Source organism: Antedon bifida, chromosome 2 (genome assembly GCF_963402885.1).
Source record: "Antedon bifida chromosome 2, ecAntBifi1.1, whole genome shotgun sequence".
NCBI classification, from domain to species: domain Eukaryota; kingdom Metazoa; phylum Echinodermata; class Crinoidea; order Comatulida; family Antedonidae; genus Antedon; species Antedon bifida.
In genome coordinates, this window is record NC_136227.1 from 24,401,208 (window position 1) to 24,423,353 (window position 22,146).

Below are 22,146 nucleotides of genomic sequence, written 5' to 3' on the forward strand. Positions count from 1 at the left end.
TGTTGATTTATTCCAATACTTCATTAAAATGTTTTAATCTCATGCACTTTCTATTCCCTTCGATTTTTGTTCACTTTTTATTTCAATGTATCAAAATAATAATTAATACACCACAACAAACACCCAAGTTCGCAATTTTATACTTTTGTTATGTTATTCCGCGCATCATCTTATTCACACAGCACAATTTTTCCATTTTTTGTAAAGTCCCATATCCAGTATTGCTTTCATTTTGTAGCTCATAGTTACTTAAAAGTGAAGGAATACTTGGTGTATAACAAAATCCATGGCTTTTTATGAGGGAAGAGTGCGCTTATATGATACTTACTCATCCCATGCGAATTAGTATATAATCATATATTGAAACCGACAAAGACCATGCGGAGCACGGGTTACTGCTAGTGGTGGTAAATTCTCATAGATGCGATAATTAACATGTACATTTAATCAGTATCGACTATTCTTTTATAATATTTTTTTCAATAGCATTTTTAATTTTAAAGATGTATTGTCCCTTTGACTAATTCCAAAAAAATAAAAAATAACAGATTTCAAAAAAAGGTTGGTCATTTTGAAGTATCATAATAGTTATTAACTATCACCAAAAATTTGTCGAAAAAAAAATCATTTAACTGAAATACAGACGTGTTTTTGTTAAAAAAATAACTTTGACTTCCAGTCAAAGTTTTTGATCAAAACATATCCCATAATGAATTAAAACGCGCTTGTTTGGCTACTCTGTATGCAGCATAATCATAAAACTTCATCACGATCTGTGTGAAAATACCTTCTCAACCGTGACGAGTTGTAAACAATCCTAATTAGCATATGCATAATGCGTACTCGTGGTTTGAAATCTTTGTTTACTTTCGCTCGCGACGATTTTCAAGACGATATGTAATCAAACTAATTTACCTGTTAATTACGTAAACTTGTTGCTTTTGGCTTGAATTTTCGACTTAAAGTGAATAACTTTAATATTACTTTGATATGGCCAACTAAATTTAGAATATTTTGACCTTCATTTTTTTGTGTTTCAAGGGACAATACATCTTTAATAATAATAACTGGTACTTGATATAGCGCATTATGCTTAAGCCTTAATGCGCTTTACATAGACAGTTAGAAAATTAAAAATTCAAAATGTGGGTTTTGAGAGATTTTTAAAGACTAAGTGTATTCAAGCACAATAAACATTAAATGGTAGAGCAGTTAGTATTGTTGTTTGTTAGTGCAAATGTACTCAGATTGTGTCATATTATTAGCTTATGCATGTGTTTATTAAAATCCGGAGTATGTAAATTACTAGTTTACTCGCTTCGCTCGCATCTAGGTCGTCCACAGATGCTTCTCGAATACATAGTAATTTCAGCGTTAAAAAACTGGCGATTTCAAATGTACGTACCACAGGACAATAAATGCCATTTACATTAACGAATAAATAAAAACAGTAATTTATGTACTCAACTAAAATTAGTACCCTGTGAATTACTTCCGAAAGAGAAACAAAATGAGACCGATTGTTTGAGTCAAATTTAAACAAACTTAATTTGTGTTTTGTATGTAACATTAGGGTTGAGGGATGGAAAAGAGGATGGGTACAAAGAGGAACAATTTTTTAATATATTCTGTATCCATTTAGTAACGAAATATTAATTGTTTTCATGTTTTACAAATAATATACCACTAAATACATTAAAACATTGCGATTTAATACTTTGTTGAAACTGTCACCGTCATAGTCGATTGAAGTACAGTACAGTACGACATTTATATTTTTTTTGTAATTACATTATTAATTAATACAAACGTTGAGAAGCAATAGCAGTAATAAAGTTTATTTGTATATGTTTGTATATAATGTAAAGCAATTTGTGAAAAACACCTCTATTCGGGGCAAATCGTAAATTCGCTTTAATCGTCAATAAATAATTATCTAACTCAATTTAATTAGTAAACAGAGTTACATCAGGTGGTTAAAATCAGTACCAAAAGTACGAACCAACTTATATACCATCGAGTAAACATTCCAGAAGTAACACGCGATTTAACGAATTTGACCCTACGTAAATTTATATATAGATTAGTAAAGTAACAGTGGATAATACTTTAATATATTTTTTTTGTATAGCGAGGACAAACACCAGCATCTGTTTTGAAAGATAATGATGGTATCTCCAAAGAGAAGAGAAATAAGATATTGAAGTTACTTGACTGTAAGTTTGTAATAATACACTTTGATTGAGTTTTTGCATCTTGAATATTAAACTGTGTATTACTAATGACACACATTTAACATTGTACTGAACCTTTGAACTGTATGATTGTGATATGATATGATATGAAGAAGATGAGCTGTCATAATGACATTTTTAGAGCTATGGCTTTGAATTGATTCTTGCAGTGCCAGCCTCATGTTTACGGAATGTAGAATTTCTTCTTTGTATGAATTGTTAAGAAAATCAATATATGGTCTGATGGGTAGACTAAATGCAAGCGAAAATGTTTTAATCTCAACGATTATAAGCAACGTCTTAGTTAAGTCGAAGATGCTCTCCAGGTTGAATGTCATCCTGAGATGAGTAGTAGTAGTAATTAGTCTTGTTTTTTTATTTCATTTATATGTAATTTTTACTTTCTATGGACCAGAGTTTCCGAAATAAATGATTGAATGAATGAATGAATTCTTAAGTGTAAAATATTTGTATTTGTACATTTATTTTTATATATTTTGCACTTATTTTAATTGAAATTTAGTTCCAGATGAAATATTAGCTAGAGGTGAGAGCGCCATTAGATCATTTCAAAATGAACTTGAAAATGGTGAGATAGCAGTTGTAAATTCAAGATGTATGTTTCTCGGGAAAGAAGGTGCTGGAAAAACTAGCTGTGTAAAGGCCATGCTTGGACAAAGGTAACAAAAGAACCAAGTTATTTTATAAGATGCACCAATAAAATATACTATGATCTTCATCAATATACAGCATTACATCATAATAATGATGACGATGATGATGATGATGATGATGACGGTGACGGCGACGGTGAAAACGATGATGCTGCTAAAAGTTTGCAGTTTTTTTAATATCTCCAAGAAGTATGACGCATTTGCTTATTTACTTGTGATCTTCACTTATTTTAAATACTTAATATTAATATTTACTTAATTAAGATGAACTATTGTATACATTCTACTTTCATTAAATCCGACCTTTTGGAGTTCATTGTTCATTATTATAGATTTAATTCCAACGAACTATCTACTGATGGTATTGTTATTACAACGACATTGTTTCAAGCAATTGGAAAAGACTGTGACAAGTGGAAGAAGGAAGATATCGATGGTAAGTTTGAAAAGAAGAATTCAACCATACCAAATGACACATTAACTGTTCGTTCAAAGTGGGCTGTCGCCACAAAAGATAGAAACTCTGTCTTTCTTCTTCCTTCAACAAACGCATAATTGCCTGATTTGGCCAATTTGTGTATAGAGATTAATTAGTATCATAATACGGGTAAACACATACCGGTAAGGACTTAAGGTACATTGGAAATAATATTTTTATTAAATACTTAAATGCATTTTGGTCTATAATTACATAAATTACCTACATATATTTATTTTATTTACAGGTGATTATGATGATTTGATTTCATTTCTCTAATATTAGTATTTTAATTTATCTCTATGATGTGTACCGTATAACCTTATTTCACCTTGCTTTTTTTTTACAGTTATGGAGCTCAACAAGAAAATACGGGAAGATGCACTTGCAGAAAAACTTGCAACACAGTTAATAAAGGAAGAAATGGATGATGGTGAAGGAAGTTCAGATATGTCAACATCTAAATCTGATTCCCAACTGGAATCATCAGCAATCTCTTCTTTGGATCTAGACAAAACAGGTATGATGAATATCTACTACAATTTATATTACAAGGGTATTTTTATTATTCTAAACAAACTGTATTGGTGATCATAATAAAGTTAAGATGCACCCATACAGTATAGAAACATACATAAAAGTGAAATGTTAGACATTTTATATATTGTATCAAAAATATATTATAATGAATTGCAGGAACATCCCAGAAAACGCCTGAACACATCACAGCAAAGATGGAAAAACAAACGTCAACTGAAACCAAATTACATTTACAAGGTGCAGTTTCAACACCTTCAATATCTGATTTCGAATGTTCTATATCTTCTGACTCTGTGTCTTCAGTGGAAGGTTTGATTATTTTTTTAAATATTTTTAAAGTGTTCAAATAAACATCAATAATATAATACGTACTGACGATCATTTTGCATAAATAAAGTTTGGTTGTTTCGCATTTTAATCACTTTACTATAACAAGTCATCACGCGAATTAATAGCAACAAATTAATTTAATGACAAGAAAAGAAATTAATATTTTAGATTATTGTTTAATCCAATTTAATAAACCAATTTAATGTAAATAATAAATTAATGAAGTGTATTATACATTCTGATACTGAAAGAAACAAAAGTTTAGCACACTATAACTTCATAGGAGTGTTGTTTATATTATTGTTTCATTATTATTAATATAAAGTAGTACTTGTTAAACTGTGGAGTTTATACAGGCCTATAAGTGATATTTCAGTGCTCTAGTATATAATAATATAACCATTATATTCGTTATAAGTGCAACACGACACAAATAATCATTTTTGTTTTACATTTTCGCCGACAGAAAACTCGAGATTCAAGCAAACCCAGCGAATATTTGAAGAGGCAGTAGTGGAAGAAAACACATCAAAGATGAAAGAAAGAACATCTTTCAACGAACTTCCTTTAGGCGAGGCTTCTACATCTGATTCCAGAGAGTCTGATTACACGTCATTGGCAGTGGATTCGGCAAGAAAGGGTTGGACTCATTATTTGGTTTTCTTTATATTTGATAAAATAATGTATGGCATTATACCATTATTATGAAACATTCTGGAAAATTTTGTTCTCAAAAAGTTAGGCCAACCAGGGAAGAGTGAGATTTCTTTTCTTGTTGCAAACAAATAAATGTATTAAAATGCAAATATTGCATTTGGTATTAAAACTGGGCAATCAAAAATATTCGCTACTCGTTCAATTCTTTAATCATCCTGACTAATGTATTTATTTATTGTATACGCTTACTTATCCATTATAAACATTCATTATGTCTACTCACAACAAATCAGACCAGTCCATCTATCCATATCCATATCTAATGTACACACACCCCATTGATTTGTAGTCATTATTTGAATTTAGAGAGTCACTTAAAAGAAAATCCGACAATTCCCGACTCCATTCAAAGAAAAGTTGTTGCTAAAATAAAAAAGCGAAGACAGAAAGATAGTTGGGCGATGAAAATGATTAGCAAATTTGTAAAAAGTGATGATTTAGAAAGTATTCCAAGTGACGTAACTACTATATGGGACTACGCAGGTCAACTGGACTACTACATAACGCATAGGGTATGTTCCTATTTTGTTATTTGCTATTACTTAAAAATGTCTTAAAAATTAAAAAATAAATTTATTGGCGCATGTTTTAAAAAAGGGCCTTGATTTGCTTGTTTACGTATCTATTCTATTATACAGACCTTTAAATTATATTTTAAATTTTATTTGATTTATGTATTTTTTCTTTTGTTCATAGTTTTTGTTTCATATGTTAAATGATTATTAAAAAATAAAGAGATTTGCTCATAGTGACAGTACGACATTGTGTTGTGGTATAACATTTTCACTAAAGTATTATTGCATGTATCAAATAACACATCCCTAATAAATGACTTGGAGTATAAAAAAAGTTATTATTATCAATTGTATTTTGTTTAGTTTTTCCTCACAAATAGAGTATCCTACTGTGTAGCGTTTAATGCTTGTGATAACTTGGATGAACCAGCTAATCCGCGAGATTCAATTACAGTAAGTGCCTACAGTGCCTACTTATTTGCTCGAATACGCTTTATTAAATATGCATATCTTTGTTATTGAGAATATGTTAGCTTACTTTGTAAGATTGAATTTTATTTGTGATTTTAGAGTACACTAGCAATGACCAATTTGGAAATGAATATGTTCTGGATAAGGTCCATTTATGAACATACTGTGGCACAACATGGTCCAGGAAGTCCCATTAATATTGATGGCAAGATCATCGAGTCACCTCCTATCTGTTTGGTTGCTACACATATGGACACATTTCGTAAAAAGTCAAAATCAAAAAATTGGATCAAGGTAACAGACGTACATTAGCATTAAATAAGCTTACAATTTTGCAACGGTATGTGGTATACACGGACAGGATTAAGGCTGAATTAGTTAAAACCGATACAGTGATGAAATATAAATAGCGTAGCCTACGGTCCTCGAATTAAATCGTGTATTAAGTTTAATTATCGGTTAGACTTATTCAAATCAGAATATGAAATAACAGTTTGTAAGAATCATTACATTCTTGTTGTTATAGCTTGTAATTATGAAAACACTTTTTATTAAAGGAAGTGGAGGATAAGTTTCGTAAAATGTTTGAAAAAATGGAAGGAATGCCATATGCCGATCATGTAGATCGTGAGATGTACATGGTTGATAACACTGTAAAATCGCATGAAGGTATAAAACAACTAAGGAGAAACGTTGGTCGTTACATGAAGGCCATGGTGAGAAGTGTTCCATTAAAATGGGTGGATTTGCAAGAACAGTTGCAAGAAATTGGAAAAACAACACTGTGTATTACTTTTACTGAGGTAAGATTTTGTTTTTAATGTATAACCGTGAATGTTATGTTGTCACGACTGTAAACACAGATTTATATATAAAACACATATAGAGTATGAACGCTAGTACAAAATAATTTATTATCTTATTAAAAATAGTGTACTATACGGTAACAATTATAATGTATAAGGTCATAAATTGAAGGTCACATTTCTGTCTACAATGTAAGGTTGACAAGTTCGTTTGTTGAGCCAGCGAATTAATATTGCAATAGTAAATATAGATGTCTTGTAATTTTTTAGTATTTTGAAAGTCTTCATCATTATTGTACTATTTTTCTTGTTTAGTTTCCCGCAAAACATGAACAACTAAGATTATTAATAAATCAAACATTGAATTGGTTATTTCGTAATGTTAATACACTTATTTACTATCCTAAAATAAAAATGATAATGTAAAATAAATATAAAAAATGCAAGAAACAGTTACATTTAACCAGAGATAGGCCTTCCCGACAATGCGCTTTCTAAAATGTCTAGTCAAAGTGAAGAATGCTAGATCAAAATATGTTTTATTCAACAATTTGTTTACAATTATTTTTAAGGAAAATAACAATATTTAATCATCAAATTCAGTACACTCTATTTTGTTATTAATTTGCATTAGACATCTACAATTGGCACTGAATGTGGAATTTCAAAAGATGGGCTATCCACTGCCATAACGTACCTGAATGACATTGGAGTTATCATGTATTCAAGTACTAACAAGAAATTAAGAAACACAGTGATAACAAATCTTTACATGATGATTGAAATGGTGACAAAAGTGATCACAGTAGTTGAACCAACTATTGAAGTGGTAAGTAGATAAGGTTAGCAGCAAAATAATTGTCACAAAACGGATTTAAAATATTGACATGTGGATACAACACTGATTACTTTTAGTTAGTTGTTTGTTGTCAACATTTATTGTGGTTGTATGAATATGTTTACAAATTAGTTTTTGTATTTATTATTTGGAAACAGAAACAATTAAGAAATCTTTGGAAAAAGCTTAACAAGGAAGGGATACTTGAGGAAAAATTGCTACGGCATTTATGGAAAAGAGAATTAGAAGAAGATCCAAATCGTTTTGATATTTTTACTGAAGTGATGAAAACATTTGGTTTGCTCTATGAGAAATTAGAAGTAAGTTGAACAAATTTGCTCTTAACAAAATCTGAGATAATTTTAGTAATATAGTTCGATGTTACATATTATATTGTTCATAACACTACAAATACTTATTTTACATTAGCATGAAAGCGAAGATAACCGGATGTTCCTGGTTCCATGTCGGATGAAAATTAAGGATGAAAGCCTTAAAGTTGAAATGGACAAGAAACAGAAGGTATCACTTTATCTTACACCTACGGACTTCCTTCCTGATTCTGTGTACAATACATTGGTTGTTGCATTTCTGAACCTGGTGGAGCTTAAAGGTAGAAGACGGGACCCAGTTGTATTTCAAAATCGTAGTGATTTTGACTTTGGAGATCATGAGGTTCGTTTAGGTCCCGTGAAAATCGACCATCAAAATAAAAACAAGCATGCGTTGAAGGTACGAACATTTATTTAACTCATTATTTACCATAATTTGAATATTTATTATTTCTGTTGATTAGCTAGCATGTCTTTAGAAAGATTTTAAACAAATATCAAATTATCAATTATTTCCGATCATTTTCTGCATGTAGAAATTTGGTCTCCTAAACATTCAATCAGTTATAGCAGTGGTGAAAGCTAAGTACGTCTAATCATGACTACACAGATGGATAATAATACTAGCTGTGATTACCACATAATTTATGTATTCTAATAATATGTATTCATTTAAGATTCTTAGAATAAATGTAACTTAGACAATAAAACAACAAATAATTTTATAATAATATAATTTAAATTAATATAGAGGCTATTTTGTTTTACAGTTTTTAATGTTTTGGTATCTAGGTTGCCCAACGGATATTTGTAATTCTCTGAAAGATTCTAAAAATTAAATGATACATTATATTCACCAAATAAATGTACAGTAATGAATATACGTAGACGTAAGCAGTGTGAGATAGAATATGTTAAATAATTCAACAAATCAATACATCTTTTTTAACAGCTTGAAATATCCCGTCGAACTAAAGTTGACGAAAATAACACAGAGGAAATATTTGAACTAAAACCGAGCTTATGCATTGAGGTAAAGATTCTAAGATTGTAATGTAATAGCTTATCTGAATGCAGTTATAAGAAACGTTTCATTCAAGTTTATTTATTATGTATTTTTTGTTTTAGATACTAAGCTATTTACAGCTTCAACTAAAGACTGTGCTGAAAACTAATGAAGGAATCGGTTATAACCTACGTGTGTTGTGTATCGCCTGTTATCCAGAGCACATTCATTTACACGATCTGGAAGAGTGTTTAAAAGAAGACAACAGCACTGTTCCATGTGGTGAGAAGTCCATGAAAACTGATCGCTTAAAGCGCTTATTTTTGGAAGGTGGGATTACACATTCATCATATTGTGTTTAATGACAAAATAAATATGTATTTTATGACAACTAACTATATTACTTATATACATATTTAACCTACAAATAAATAACAATGATATCTTTCAGTGACAAATGTACGTGAATATTTATGTAATGATAATAAGTATATCTACACAACTTTTGAAGATATTAAAATATAACATCATTTATTATCATTTCATTTCCAGGCAGAAGTAGTGTGGAGCCATCACCAATTTATCAAGGTAACTAATATACCAACGCACCACAATGAATGATACTAGTGAATTGAATGTGTTTATGTCCATGGTGTTCAAACGATATACACTGTGTACCAAATAATGCATGTATTCAATTGATAGTATTCATCATATTGCGCAATATGATTATTACAATTTTTAACTTGAAAATCTGAATGTAATTGTTTTCGGTTTTCTTTTTTACAGGATCATCCGAAGAGTTTGAAAAAATGGTGGTAAACGTATCGAGCTGGTATGATGAACATGGCTCACTTGATAAACTGAAGGTGTTATGCAAAGATCTGATAACACCTTACAATGATCTTCAGAATGCTGACTGCATAGCTTTCTTCAACCTATTGAAACGATCTGGCAATGTTACCACTACCAACGTGAAAGTTCTTATTGACGCAATTAATGTCACTAGTACCAATGGTGTTTTGGAGGTCAACAAACTGTTAAAGGAGACATTTGATAAAACCAACCAATGTATCACATCCTTCTCAACATATCGACAACACCTAATTCAGTTTGGTGACGCACTTTCGGAAGAAAATACAAGAGATCTCATCCGTTTGAAAAGTGTTCTAAAAAAACAAAGTAACAACCAATGGACTGTGATATTAGATCTTGAACAAAGGGGGATTCTAAGGGAAGATAAATTGCAATCATTTATTGCATTTTTAAAGGAGAATAACATGACTGTTCCTGCTGAAAAGTTAGAATATAATGCTTAGCATTGATGCCGAGTATATTACCAAACTCAATGTCGGTAAATCGATCAAGTGTTTGTGTTCCAATCTTTAAATGTAAACAATATAAAGCTCTGTCTGCACTATCACAGTATTTTGACCAAAAAAGGTGTGATATGCCCAGATATTGTAGTTATATCACATCATCACGTCCATATATGGGTACATCACATTTGTTGACGCATAACGTTTAATAATCTTTGAAGCCAGTAAATGTTAAATTAATTGATTTTAATTTCCGCCAAATACAAAAAAAAAACAGTTATAAAAGGCAAGGAAATATTTTTCGATAACTTTCGACTAACATTTCGGGGCTGATTGTAAAGCAAACTAGAGGGTACTCCGAGAGTGTATACTCCGCCTACAGTATTATTTTTTTACATAAAAATATCCAACTAAAAGAAAAGAGTTTTCTTTATAATTACACTACATAGTTAATAGCAGTTTGGTCCTTCCATTTGAAAGTACCCTTAGGTCATTGATAATTGTGGTAAGTTTGGCGAGATTCAGATGAATACTGTTGTTTATAGGTGGAAATTATTATGACACACTATTCCCTTTAATATTGAACTTAGTATTCATTCAATTGTGGCAAAGTTTGATGAGATACAGGCATACGGGGTAGTATCGGTATGGTATTTAAAATTCGTATACTGTATGTCAGCGGAAAAGCAATTTTTAAGAATGCGTAAAGGCCTAACTAATAATGTATATACAAAATCTTAATTAAAAGAGGTCTGATAACATTTCACTTTCTTCATTAAATGAGGTCTGATACTATTCATGTTCTTAGTTAAAAGAATTCTGATAATATTTTATTTTCGTCTTAGTTAAAAGAAGTCTGATACCATTTCATTTTCTTATGATTTAAACACTTCACTTTATATTTCTGAAACAAACATTTCCTTATCAGTTGGTGGTATTTCTTGCAATGTTTTTGGATGCGCTTTTCTATGTGTTGTTTAAAATGCACATTTTTGTTTTACACATGCTAACTGTAAACTTGATACAGTTATTTTTGTAGAATAGGCCTACGGTATTCGGTACGGTAAATTAATCATAATCCTATTATTATTCACTATATAATTAATATCATGTTAACATAGTGTAATGTTTATAAGACTAGATTTATTGTAATAAAATAGTTAAATCTTGTTAAATCATGAACATTAACAAGAAACTGAGGATAGCTTATATATAAATTATTTCTTTTTTTTTAAATGAAGATTTAGACAGTGCATCACCTTCTTATTGTAATTCAATGTTGTCGAAAAATGTGCATAATGTTAGATTTGAAAATAAATCTGCCACATAAAGTGTGATGTAATTATTTATTTGATAATTTAAAAAGCGTCAATATACTATCTGCAAATTATAACGGTCACAATAATTGATTCAAACATGGAATGGGTAAAGATATAAACTGGTTTTGCTTATTTAGCAATGAACTGATTGAACAGGTTTGGTTTCACACTTATTGATTGTTTATTAATACGGATTGAGACAAAATGTTTTCTTCTAGTTATCATTGTAATCAATTAATTGTATTATTTATTAAATTACACATATTATTATATCACATAACATAATAGTAAGATATGTCAGTTATCGATTATTTCTGAAATCCTATATAGAATGGAACTTATGGTAATAAATACAATGTAAGAATGTTGTATTATATGATACTGTATTCACTTTGTTTGCTTAACCTCTTTGTCGACGCTATCACCAGCTTATTGAATATGATGCAATAATATCCGTTAAATAATATCAAACGGTTTTAAAAATTCGACAAAATGACGCTACGCGACAAAAAAATACATTTTGAATGAAGTACATAATGGTATATCAAATTTATATAGAGCCCTCTTGCGGGCTGAATCGTTCAGAAGATATTTGGACGTGGATGAATAAGTAAGCCACGCCTACTTTATTATAACGACTCAAATTAGTCGTAGTGCGCCATCTAGTGCTTGAAATAAAAGACGAAAGATGATGGGAAGGTTTAACAATGGCGACTGAAATTAATTACAGCTCAGCCTTACTGACAGTACGTACATTAATGAATCAATGGTAAAAGATGTATGAGTAATTGAATCTTCTTTGAAATGTAATTCAAAATTGTTAACAGACCGTAATTTTAAAAAGAAAAATGCACATGATGATATCGAGCTCTCTTGTCCTCATTCTTTTCACCTTGGTGTATTGTAGACCGGCGTGAAGTTGGTTACTTATTCCTTATTCGATATTCAATTTTTTTTGTGAAGTTGGATCCTTATTCGACATTCACATTCACATGTATGGGGCGCAATATGTGTAATATTTTAATAAAATGATTTTATACTTACGGCTTAGATTAACTAGGGCTATGATTTATAGGGCTATAACTTCGTTATAAACGGCATGGACCGGGATGACGATACATGGGTTGGGGCTAGTAGGGTCCAGTCATTTCAAAAAAATACCACTTGCCCCGGTCCATGCCGTCTAGCTGTCATTTTACGCCATTTTAAAACCTTACTACAATTTAACGTTTTTTAAAATAAAAAATGCAATATAACCGTATGATTTATAGGGCTATAATTACGTTATAAACGGCATGGACCGGGATGACGATACATGGGTTGGGGCTAGTAGGGTCCTGTCGTTTCAGAAAAATACCACTTGCCCCGGTCCATGCCGTCTAGCTGCCATTTTACGCCATTTTAAAACGTTACTACAATTTAAGTTTTTTTTAAATGAAAAATGTAATATAACCCGCCGGATGATATATAGGGCTATAATTACGTTATAAACGGCATGGACCGGGATGACGATACATGGGTTGGGGCGAGTAGGGTCCAGTCATTTCAGAAAAATACCACTTGCCCCGGTCCATGCCGTCTAGCTATCATTTTACGCCATTTTAAAACGTTACTACAATTTAACAATTTTTTTTATAAAAAATGCAATATAACCGAATGATTTATAGGGCTATGATTACGTTATAAACGGCATGGACCAGGATGACGATACATGGTTTGGGGCTAGTAGGATCCAGTCGTTTCAGAAAAATACCACTTGCCCCGGTCCATGCCGTCTAGCTGTCATTTTACGCCATTTTAAAACGTTACTACAATTTAACGTTTTTTAAAATAAAAAATGCAATATAACAGGATGATATATAGGGCAATATTTACGTTATAAACGGCATGGACCGGGATGACGATACATGGGTTGGGACGAGTAGGGTCCTGTCATTTCAGAAAAATACCACTTGCCCCGGTCCATGCCGTTTAAATTACGTTATAAACGGCATGGACCGGGATGACGATACATGGGTTGGGGCTAGTAGGGTCCAGTAGTTTCAGAAAAATACCACTTGACCCGGTCCATGCCGTCTAGCTGCCATTTCACGCCATTTTAAAACGTTACTACAAGTTAACGTTTTTTAAATTACAAAATGCAATATAACAGGATGATATATAGGGCTATAATTACGTTATAAACGGCATGGACCGGGATGACGATACATGGGTTGGGGCGAGTAGGGTCCAGTCATTTCAGAAAAATAGAACTTGCCCCGGTCCATGCCGTCTAGCTGCCATTTTACGCCATTTTAAAACGTTACTACAATTAAACGTTTTTTAAAATAAAAAATGCAATATAACCGGATGATATATAGGGCTATAATAACGTTATAAATGGCATGGACCGGGATGACGATACATGGGTTGGGGCGAGTAGGGTCCAGTCATTTCAGAAAAATACCACTTGCCCCGGTCCATGCCGTCTAGCTGTCATTTTACGCCATTTTAAAACCTTACTACAATTTAACGTTTTTATAAAAAATGCAATATAACCGGATGATATATAGGGCTATAATTACGTTATAAACGGCATGGACCGGGATGACGATACATGGGTTGGGGCGAGTAGGGTCCAGTCATTTCAGAAAAATACCTCTTACCCCGGTCCATGCCGTCTAGCTGTCATTTTACGCCATTTTAAAGCGTTACTACAATTTAATGTTTTCATAAAAAATGCAATGTAAACGTATGATTTATAGGGCTATAATTACGTTATAAACGACATGGACTGGGTCCATGCCGTCTAGCTGCCATTTTACGACATTTTAAAACGTTACTATAATTTAACGTTTTTATAAAAAATACAATATAACCGGATGATATATAGGGCTATAATTACGTTATAAACGGCATGGACCGGGATGACGATACATGGGTTGGGGCTAGTATGGCCCAGTAGTTTCAGAAAAATACCACTTGACCCGGTCCATGCCGTCTAGCTGCCATTTCACGCCATTTTAAAACGTTACTACAATTTAACGTTTTTTAAAATACAAAATGCAATACAACAGGATGATATATAGGGCTATAATTACGTTATAAACGGCATGGACCGGGATGACGATACATGGGTTGGGGCGAGTAGGGTCCAGTCATTTCAGAAAAATAGAACTTGCCCCGGTCCATGCCGTCTAGCTGTCATTTTACGCCATTTTAAAACGTTACCGGTACTACAATTTAATTTTTAAAAATAAAAAATGCAATATAACCGAATGATTTATAGGGCTATAATTACGTTATAAACGGCATGGACCGGGATTACGATACATGGGTTGGGGCTAGTAGGGTCTAGTAGTTTCAGAAAAATACCACTTGACCCGGTCCATGCCGTCTAGCTGGCATTTCACGCCATTTTAAAACCTTACTACAATTTAACGTTTTTATAAAAAATGCAATATAACCGGATGATATATAGGGCTATAATTACGTTATAAACGGCATGGACCGGGATGACGATACATGGGTTGGGGCGAGTAGGGTCCAGTCATTTCAGAAAAATACCTCTTACCCCGGTCCATGCCGTCTAGCTGTCATTTTACGCCATTTTAAAGCGTTACTACAATTTAATGTTTTCATAAAAAATGCAATGTAAACGTATGATTTATAGGGCTATAATTACGTTATAAACGACATGGACCGGGTCCATGCCGTCTAGCTGCCATTTTACGACATTTTAAAACGTTACTATAATTTAACGTTTTTATAAAAAATACAATATAACCGGATGATATATAGGGCTATAATTACGTTATAAACGGCATGGACCGGGATGACGATACATGGGTTGGGGCGAGTAGGGTCCAGTCATTACAGAAACATACCACTTGCCCCGGTCCATGCCGTCTAGCTGCCATTTTACGCCATTTTAAAACGTTACTACAATTAAACGTTTTTTAAAATAAAAAATGCAATATAACCGGATGATATATAGGGCTATAATAACGTTATAAATGGCATGGACCGGGATGACGATACATGGGTTGGGGCGAGTAGGGTCCAGTCATTTCAGAAAAATACCACTTGCCCCGGTCCATGCCGTCTAGCTGTCATTTTACGCCATTTTAAAACCTTACTACAATTTAACGTTTTTATAAAAAATGCAATATAACCGGATGATATATAGGGCTATAATTACGTTATAAACGGCATGGACCGGGATGACGATACATGGGTTGGGGCGAGTAGGGTCCAGTCATTTCAGAAAAATACCTCTTACCTCGGTCCATGCCGTCTAGCTGTCATTTTACGCCATTTTAAAGCGTTACTACAATTTAATGTTTTCATAAAAAATGCAATGTAAACGTATGATTTATAGGGCTATAATTACGTTATAAACGACATGGACCGGGTCCATGCCGTCTAGCTGCCATTTTACGACATTTTAAAACGTTACTATAATTTAACGTTTTTATAAAAAATACAATATAACCGGATGATATATAGGGCTATAATTACGTTATAAACGGCATGGACCGGGATGACGATACATGGGTTGGGGCGAGTAGGGTCCAGTCATTACAGAAACAGACCACTTGCCCCGGTCCATGCCGTCTAGCTGCCATTTTAAAACGTTACTACAATTAAACGTTTTTTAAAACAAAAAATGCAATATAACCGGATGATATATAGGGCTATAATAACGTTATAAATGGCATGGACCGGGATGACGATACATGGGTTGGGGCGAGTAGGGTCCAGTCATTTCAGAAAAATACCACTTGCCCCGGTCCATGCCGTCTAGCTGTCATTTTACGCCATTTTAAAACGTTACTACAATTTAACGTTTTGATAAAAAATGCAATATAACCGGATGATAGATAGGGCTATAATTACGTTATAAACGGCATGGACCGGGATGACGATACATGGGTTGGGGCGAGCAGGGTCTAGTCATTTCAGAAAAATACCACTTGCCCCGGTCCATGCCGTCTAGCTGTCATGTTACGCCATTTTAAAACGTTACTACAATTTAACGTTTTTATAAAAAAATGCAATATAACCGGATGATATATAGGGCTATAATTACGTTATAAACGGCATGGACCGGGATGACGATACATGGGTTGGGGCGAGTAGGGTCCAGTCATTACAGAAACATACCACTTGCCCCGGTCCATGCCGTCTAGCTGCCATTTTACGCCATTTTAAAACGTTACTACAATTTAAGTTTTTTTTTATAAAAAATGTAATATAACCGCATTATTTATAGGGCTATAATTACGTTATAAACGGCATGGACCGGGATAACGATACATGGGTTGGGGCGAGTAGGGTCCAGTCATTACAGAAACATACCACTTGCCCCGGTCCATGCCGTCTAGCTGCCATTTTACGCCATTTTAAAACGTTACTACAATTTAAGTTTTAAAAAAAATGCAATATAACCGGATGATATATAGGGCTATAATTACGTTATAAACGGCATGGACCGGGATGACGATACATGGGTTGGGGCGAGTAGGGTCCAGTCATTTCAGAAAAATACCTCTTACCTCGGTCCATGCCGTCTAGCTGTCATTTTACGCCATTTTAAAGCGTTACTACAATTTAATGTTTTCATAAAAATGCAATGTAAACGTATGATTTATAGGGCTATAATTACGTTATAAACGACATGGACCGGGTCCATGCCGTCTAGCTGCCATTTTACGACATTTTAAAACGTTACTATAATTTAACGTTTTTATAAAAAATACAATATAACCGGATGATATATAGGGCTATAATTACGTTATAAACGGCATGGACCGGGATGACGATACATGGGTTGGGGCGAGTAGGGTCCAGTCATTACAGAAACATACCACTTGCCCCGGTCCATGCCGTCTAGCTGCCATTTTAAAACGTTACTACAATTAAACGTTTTTTAAAACAAAAAATGCAATATAACCGGATGATATATAGGGCTATAATAACGTTATAAATGGCATGGACCGGGATGACGATACATGGGTTGGGGCGAGTAGGGTCCAGTCATTTCAGAAAAATACCACTTGCCCCGGTCCATGCCGTCTAGCTGTCATTTTACGCCATTTTAAAACGTTACTACAATTTAACGTTTTGATAAAAAATGCAATATAACCGGATGATAGATAGGGCTATAATTACGTTATAAACGGCATGGACCGGGATGACGATACATGGGTTGGGGCGAGCAGGGTCTAGTCATTTCAGAAAAATACCACTTGCCCCGGTCCATGCCGTCTAGCTGTCATGTTACGCCATTTTAAAACGTTACTACAATTTAACGTTTTTATAAAAAAATGCAATATAACCGGATGATATATAGGGCTATAATTACGTTATAAACGGCATGGACCGGGATGACGATACATGGGTTGGGGCGAGTAGGGTCCAGTCATTACAGAAACATACCACTTGCCCCGGTCCATGCCGTCTAGCTGCCATTTTACGCCATTTTAAAACGTTACTACAATTTAAGTTTTTTTTTATAAAAAATGTAATATAACCGCATTATTTATAGGGCTATAATTACGTTATAAACGGCATGGACCGGGATAACGATACATGGGTTGGGGCGAGTAGGGTCCAGTCATTACAGAAACATACCACTTGCCCCGGTCCATGCCGTCTAGCTGCCATTTTACGCCATTTTAAAACGTTACTACAATTTAAGTTAAAAAAAAAAAAAAAATGTAATATAACCGCATTATTTATAGGGCTATAATTACGTTATAAACGGCATGGACCGGGATGACGATACATGGGTTGGGGCGAGTAGGGTCAAGTCATTTCAGAAAAATACCACTTGCCCCGGTCCATGCCGTCTAGCTGTCATTTTACGCCATTTTAAAACGTTACTACAATTTAACGTTTTTATAAAAAATGCAATATAACCGGATGATATATAGGGCTATAATTACGTTATAAACGGCATGGACCGGGATAACGATACATGGGTTGGGGCGAGCAGGGTCTAGTCATTTTAGAAAAATACCACTTGCCCCGGTCCATGCCGTCTAGCTGCCATTTTACGCCATTTTAAAAGGTTACTACAATTTAACGTTTTTATAAAAAAATGCAATATAACCGGATGATATACAGGGCTATAATTACGTTATAAACGGCATGGACCGGGATGACGATGCATGGGTTGGGGCGAGTAGGGTCTAGTCATTACAGAAAAATACCACTTGTCCCGGTCAATGCCGTCTAGCTGCCATTTTACGCCATTTTAAAAGGTTACTACAATTTAACGTTTTTATAAAAAATGCAATATAACCGGATGATATATAGGGCTATAATTACGTTATAAACGGCATGGACCGGGATGACGATGCATGGGTTGGGGCAAGTAGGGTCTAGTCATTACAGAAACATACCACTTGCCCCGGTCCTTGCCGTCTAGCTGCCTTTTTACGCCATTTTAAAACGTTACTACAATTTAACGTTTTTATAAAAATTGCAATATAACCGGATGATATGTAGGGCTATAATTACGTTATAAACGGCATGGACCGGGATGACGATACATGGGTTGGGGCGAGCAGGGTCTAGTCATTTCAGAAAAATACCACTTGCCCCGGTCCATGCCGTTTAGCCGCCATTTTACGCCATTTAAAACGTCACTACAATTTAAGTTTATTTTATAAAAAATGCAATATATCCGGATGATATATAGGGCTATAATTACGTTATAAACGGCATGGACCGGGATGACGATACATGGGTTGGGGCGAGTAGGGTCCAGTCATTTCAGAAAAATACCACTTGCCCCGGTCCATGCCGTCTAGCTGTCATTTTACGCCATTTTAAAACGTTACTACAATTTAACGTTTCTATAAAAAATGCAATATAACCGGATGATATATAGGGCTATAATTACGTTATAAACGGCATGGACCGGGATGACGATACATGGGTTGGGGCGAGCAGGGTCTAGTCATTTTAGAAAAATACCACTTGCCCCGGTCCATGCCGTCTAGCTGCCATTTTACGCCATTTTAAAAGGTTACTACAATTTAACGTTTTTATAAAAAAATGCAATATAACCGGATGATATATAGGGCTATAATTACGTTATAAACGGCATGGACCGGGATGACGATGCATGGGTTGGGGCGAGTAGGGTCTAGTCATTACAGAAAAATACCACTTGTCCCGGTCAATGCCGTCTAGCTGCCATTTTACGCCATTTTAAAAGGTTACTACAATTTAACGTTTTTATAAAAAATGCAATATAACCGGATGATATATAGGGCTATAATTACGTTATAAACGGCATGGACCGGGATGCATTGGTTGGGGCGAGTAGGGTCTATTTATTACAGAAACATACCACTTGCCCCGGTCCATGCCGTCTAGCTGCCTTTTTACGCCATTTTAAAACGTTACTACAATTTAACGTTTTTATAAAAAATGCAATATAACCGGATGATATGTAGGGCTATAATTACGTTATAAACGGCATGGACCGGGATGACGATACATGGGTTGGGGCGAGCAGGGTCTAGTCATTTCAGAAAAATACCACTTGCCCCGGTCCATGCCGTTTAGCCGCCATTTTACGCCATTTTAAAACGTCACTACAATTTAAGTTTATTTTATAAAAAATGCAATATATCCGGATGATATATAGGGCTATAATTACGTTATAAGGCTATAACGTAATTATAGCCTTATAAATCATTCGGTTATATTGCATTTTTTATAAAAAAAAACTTAAATTGTAGTAACGTTTTAAAATGGCGTAAAATGATAGCTAGACGGCATGGACCGGAGCAAGTGGTATTTTTCTGAAACAACTGGACCATACTAGCCCCAACCCATGTATCGTCATCCCGGTCCATGCCGTTTATAACGTAATTATAGACCTATAAATCATTCGGTTATATTGCATTTTTTATTTAAAAAAAACGTTAAATTGTAGTAACGTTTTAAAATGGCGTAAAATGACAGCTAGACGGCATGGACCGGGGCAAGTGGTATTTTTCTGAAATGACTGGACCCTACTCGCCCCAACCCATGTATCGTCATCCCGGTCCATGCCGTTTATAACGTAATTATAGCCCTATATATCATCCTGTTATATTGCATTTTTTATTTTAAAAAACGTTAAATTGTAGTAACATTTTAAAATGGCGTAAAATGACAGCTAGACGGCATGGACCGGGGCAAGTGGTATTTTTCTGAAACGACTGAACCCTAATAGCCCCAACCCATGTATCGTCATCCCGGTCCATGCCGTTTATAACGTAATTATAGCCCTATTATATCATGCGTTTATTATGCATTTTTTATTTTTAAAAACGTTAAATTGTAGTAACGTTTTAAAATGGCGTAAAATGACAGCTAGACGGCATGGACCGGGGCCGGGCAAGTGGTATTTTTCTGAAACAAATGGACCATACTAGCCCCAACCCATGTATCGTCATCCCGGTTCATGCCGTTTATAACGTAATTATAGCCCTATAAATCATTCGGTTATATTGCATTTTTTATAAAAAAAAACTTAAATTGTAGCAACGTTTTAAAATGGCGTAAAATGACAGCTAGACGGCATGGACCGGGGCAAGTGGTATTTTTCTGAAACAAATGGACCATACTAGCCCCAACCCATGTATCGTCATCCCGGTCCATGCCGTTTATAACGTAATTATAGCCCTATATATCATCCGGTTATATTGCATTTTTTATAAAAACGTTAAATTGTAGCAACGTTTTAAAATGGCGTAAAATGACAGCTAGACGGCATGGACCGGGTCAAGTGATATTTTCCTGAAATGACTGGACCCTACTCGCCCCAACCCATGTATCGTTATCCCGGTCCATGCCGTTTATAACGTAATTATAGCCCTATAAAAATAATGCGGTTATATTACATTTTTTATTTTAAAAAAAATTAAATTGTAGTAACGTTTTAAAATGGCGTAAAATGACAGCTAGACGGCATGGACCGGGGCAAGTGGTATGTTTCTGTAATGACTGGACCCTACTCGCCCCAACCCATGTATCGTTATCCCGGTCCATGCCGTTTATAACGTAATTATAGCCCTATATATCATCCGGTTATATTGCATTTTTTATAAAAACGTTAAATTGTAGTAACGTTTTAAAATGGCGTAAAATGGCAGCTAGACGGCATGGACCGGGGCAAATTGTATTTTTCTGAAATGACTAGACCCTACTCGCCCCAACCCATGTATCGTCATCCCGGTCCATGCCGTTTATAACGTAATTGTAGCCCTTTATATCATCCTGTTATATTGCATTTTTTATTTTAAAAAACGTTTAATTGTAGTAACGTTTTAAAATGGCGTAAAATGACAGCTAGACGGCATGGACCGGGGCAAGTGGTATTTTTCTGAAATGACTGGACCCTACTTGCCCCAACTCATGTATCGTCATCCCGGTCCATGCCGTTTATAACGTAATTATAGCCCTATAAATAATGCGGTTATATTACATTTTTTATTAAATAAAAACTTAAATTGTAGTAACGTTTTAAAATGGCGTAAAATGGCAGCTAGACGGCATGGACCGGGGCAAGTGGTATGTTTCT

At 34.2% G+C, this 22,146-nt stretch overlaps 1 protein-coding gene across 1 annotated transcript in view; it reads left to right on the forward strand.

Moving 5' to 3' along the window:
* The window catches only part of LOC144858726 (uncharacterized), a 45,453-nt gene extending 33,500 nt beyond the window's left edge, over positions 1 to 11,953 (forward strand). Inside the window, exons 8-22 of the mRNA XM_078714824.1 lie at positions 3,736 to 3,906; positions 4,083 to 4,235; positions 4,723 to 4,896; positions 5,280 to 5,485; positions 5,852 to 5,941; positions 6,059 to 6,253; positions 6,517 to 6,762; positions 7,400 to 7,594; positions 7,762 to 7,923; positions 8,033 to 8,335; positions 8,888 to 8,968; positions 9,064 to 9,271; positions 9,494 to 9,529; positions 9,731 to 11,010; positions 11,113 to 11,953. Coding sequence (XP_078570950.1) covers positions 3,736 to 3,906; positions 4,083 to 4,235; positions 4,723 to 4,896; positions 5,280 to 5,485; positions 5,852 to 5,941; positions 6,059 to 6,253; positions 6,517 to 6,762; positions 7,400 to 7,594; positions 7,762 to 7,923; positions 8,033 to 8,335; positions 8,888 to 8,968; positions 9,064 to 9,271; positions 9,494 to 9,529; positions 9,731 to 10,260 — 2,750 coding nt within the window. The 3' untranslated portion in view covers positions 10,261 to 11,010; positions 11,113 to 11,953. The remainder of the gene's footprint in view (positions 1 to 3,735; positions 3,907 to 4,082; positions 4,236 to 4,722; positions 4,897 to 5,279; positions 5,486 to 5,851; positions 5,942 to 6,058; positions 6,254 to 6,516; positions 6,763 to 7,399; positions 7,595 to 7,761; positions 7,924 to 8,032; positions 8,336 to 8,887; positions 8,969 to 9,063; positions 9,272 to 9,493; positions 9,530 to 9,730; positions 11,011 to 11,112) is intronic.
* Positions 11,954 to 22,146: the final 10,193 nt, after the last annotated feature.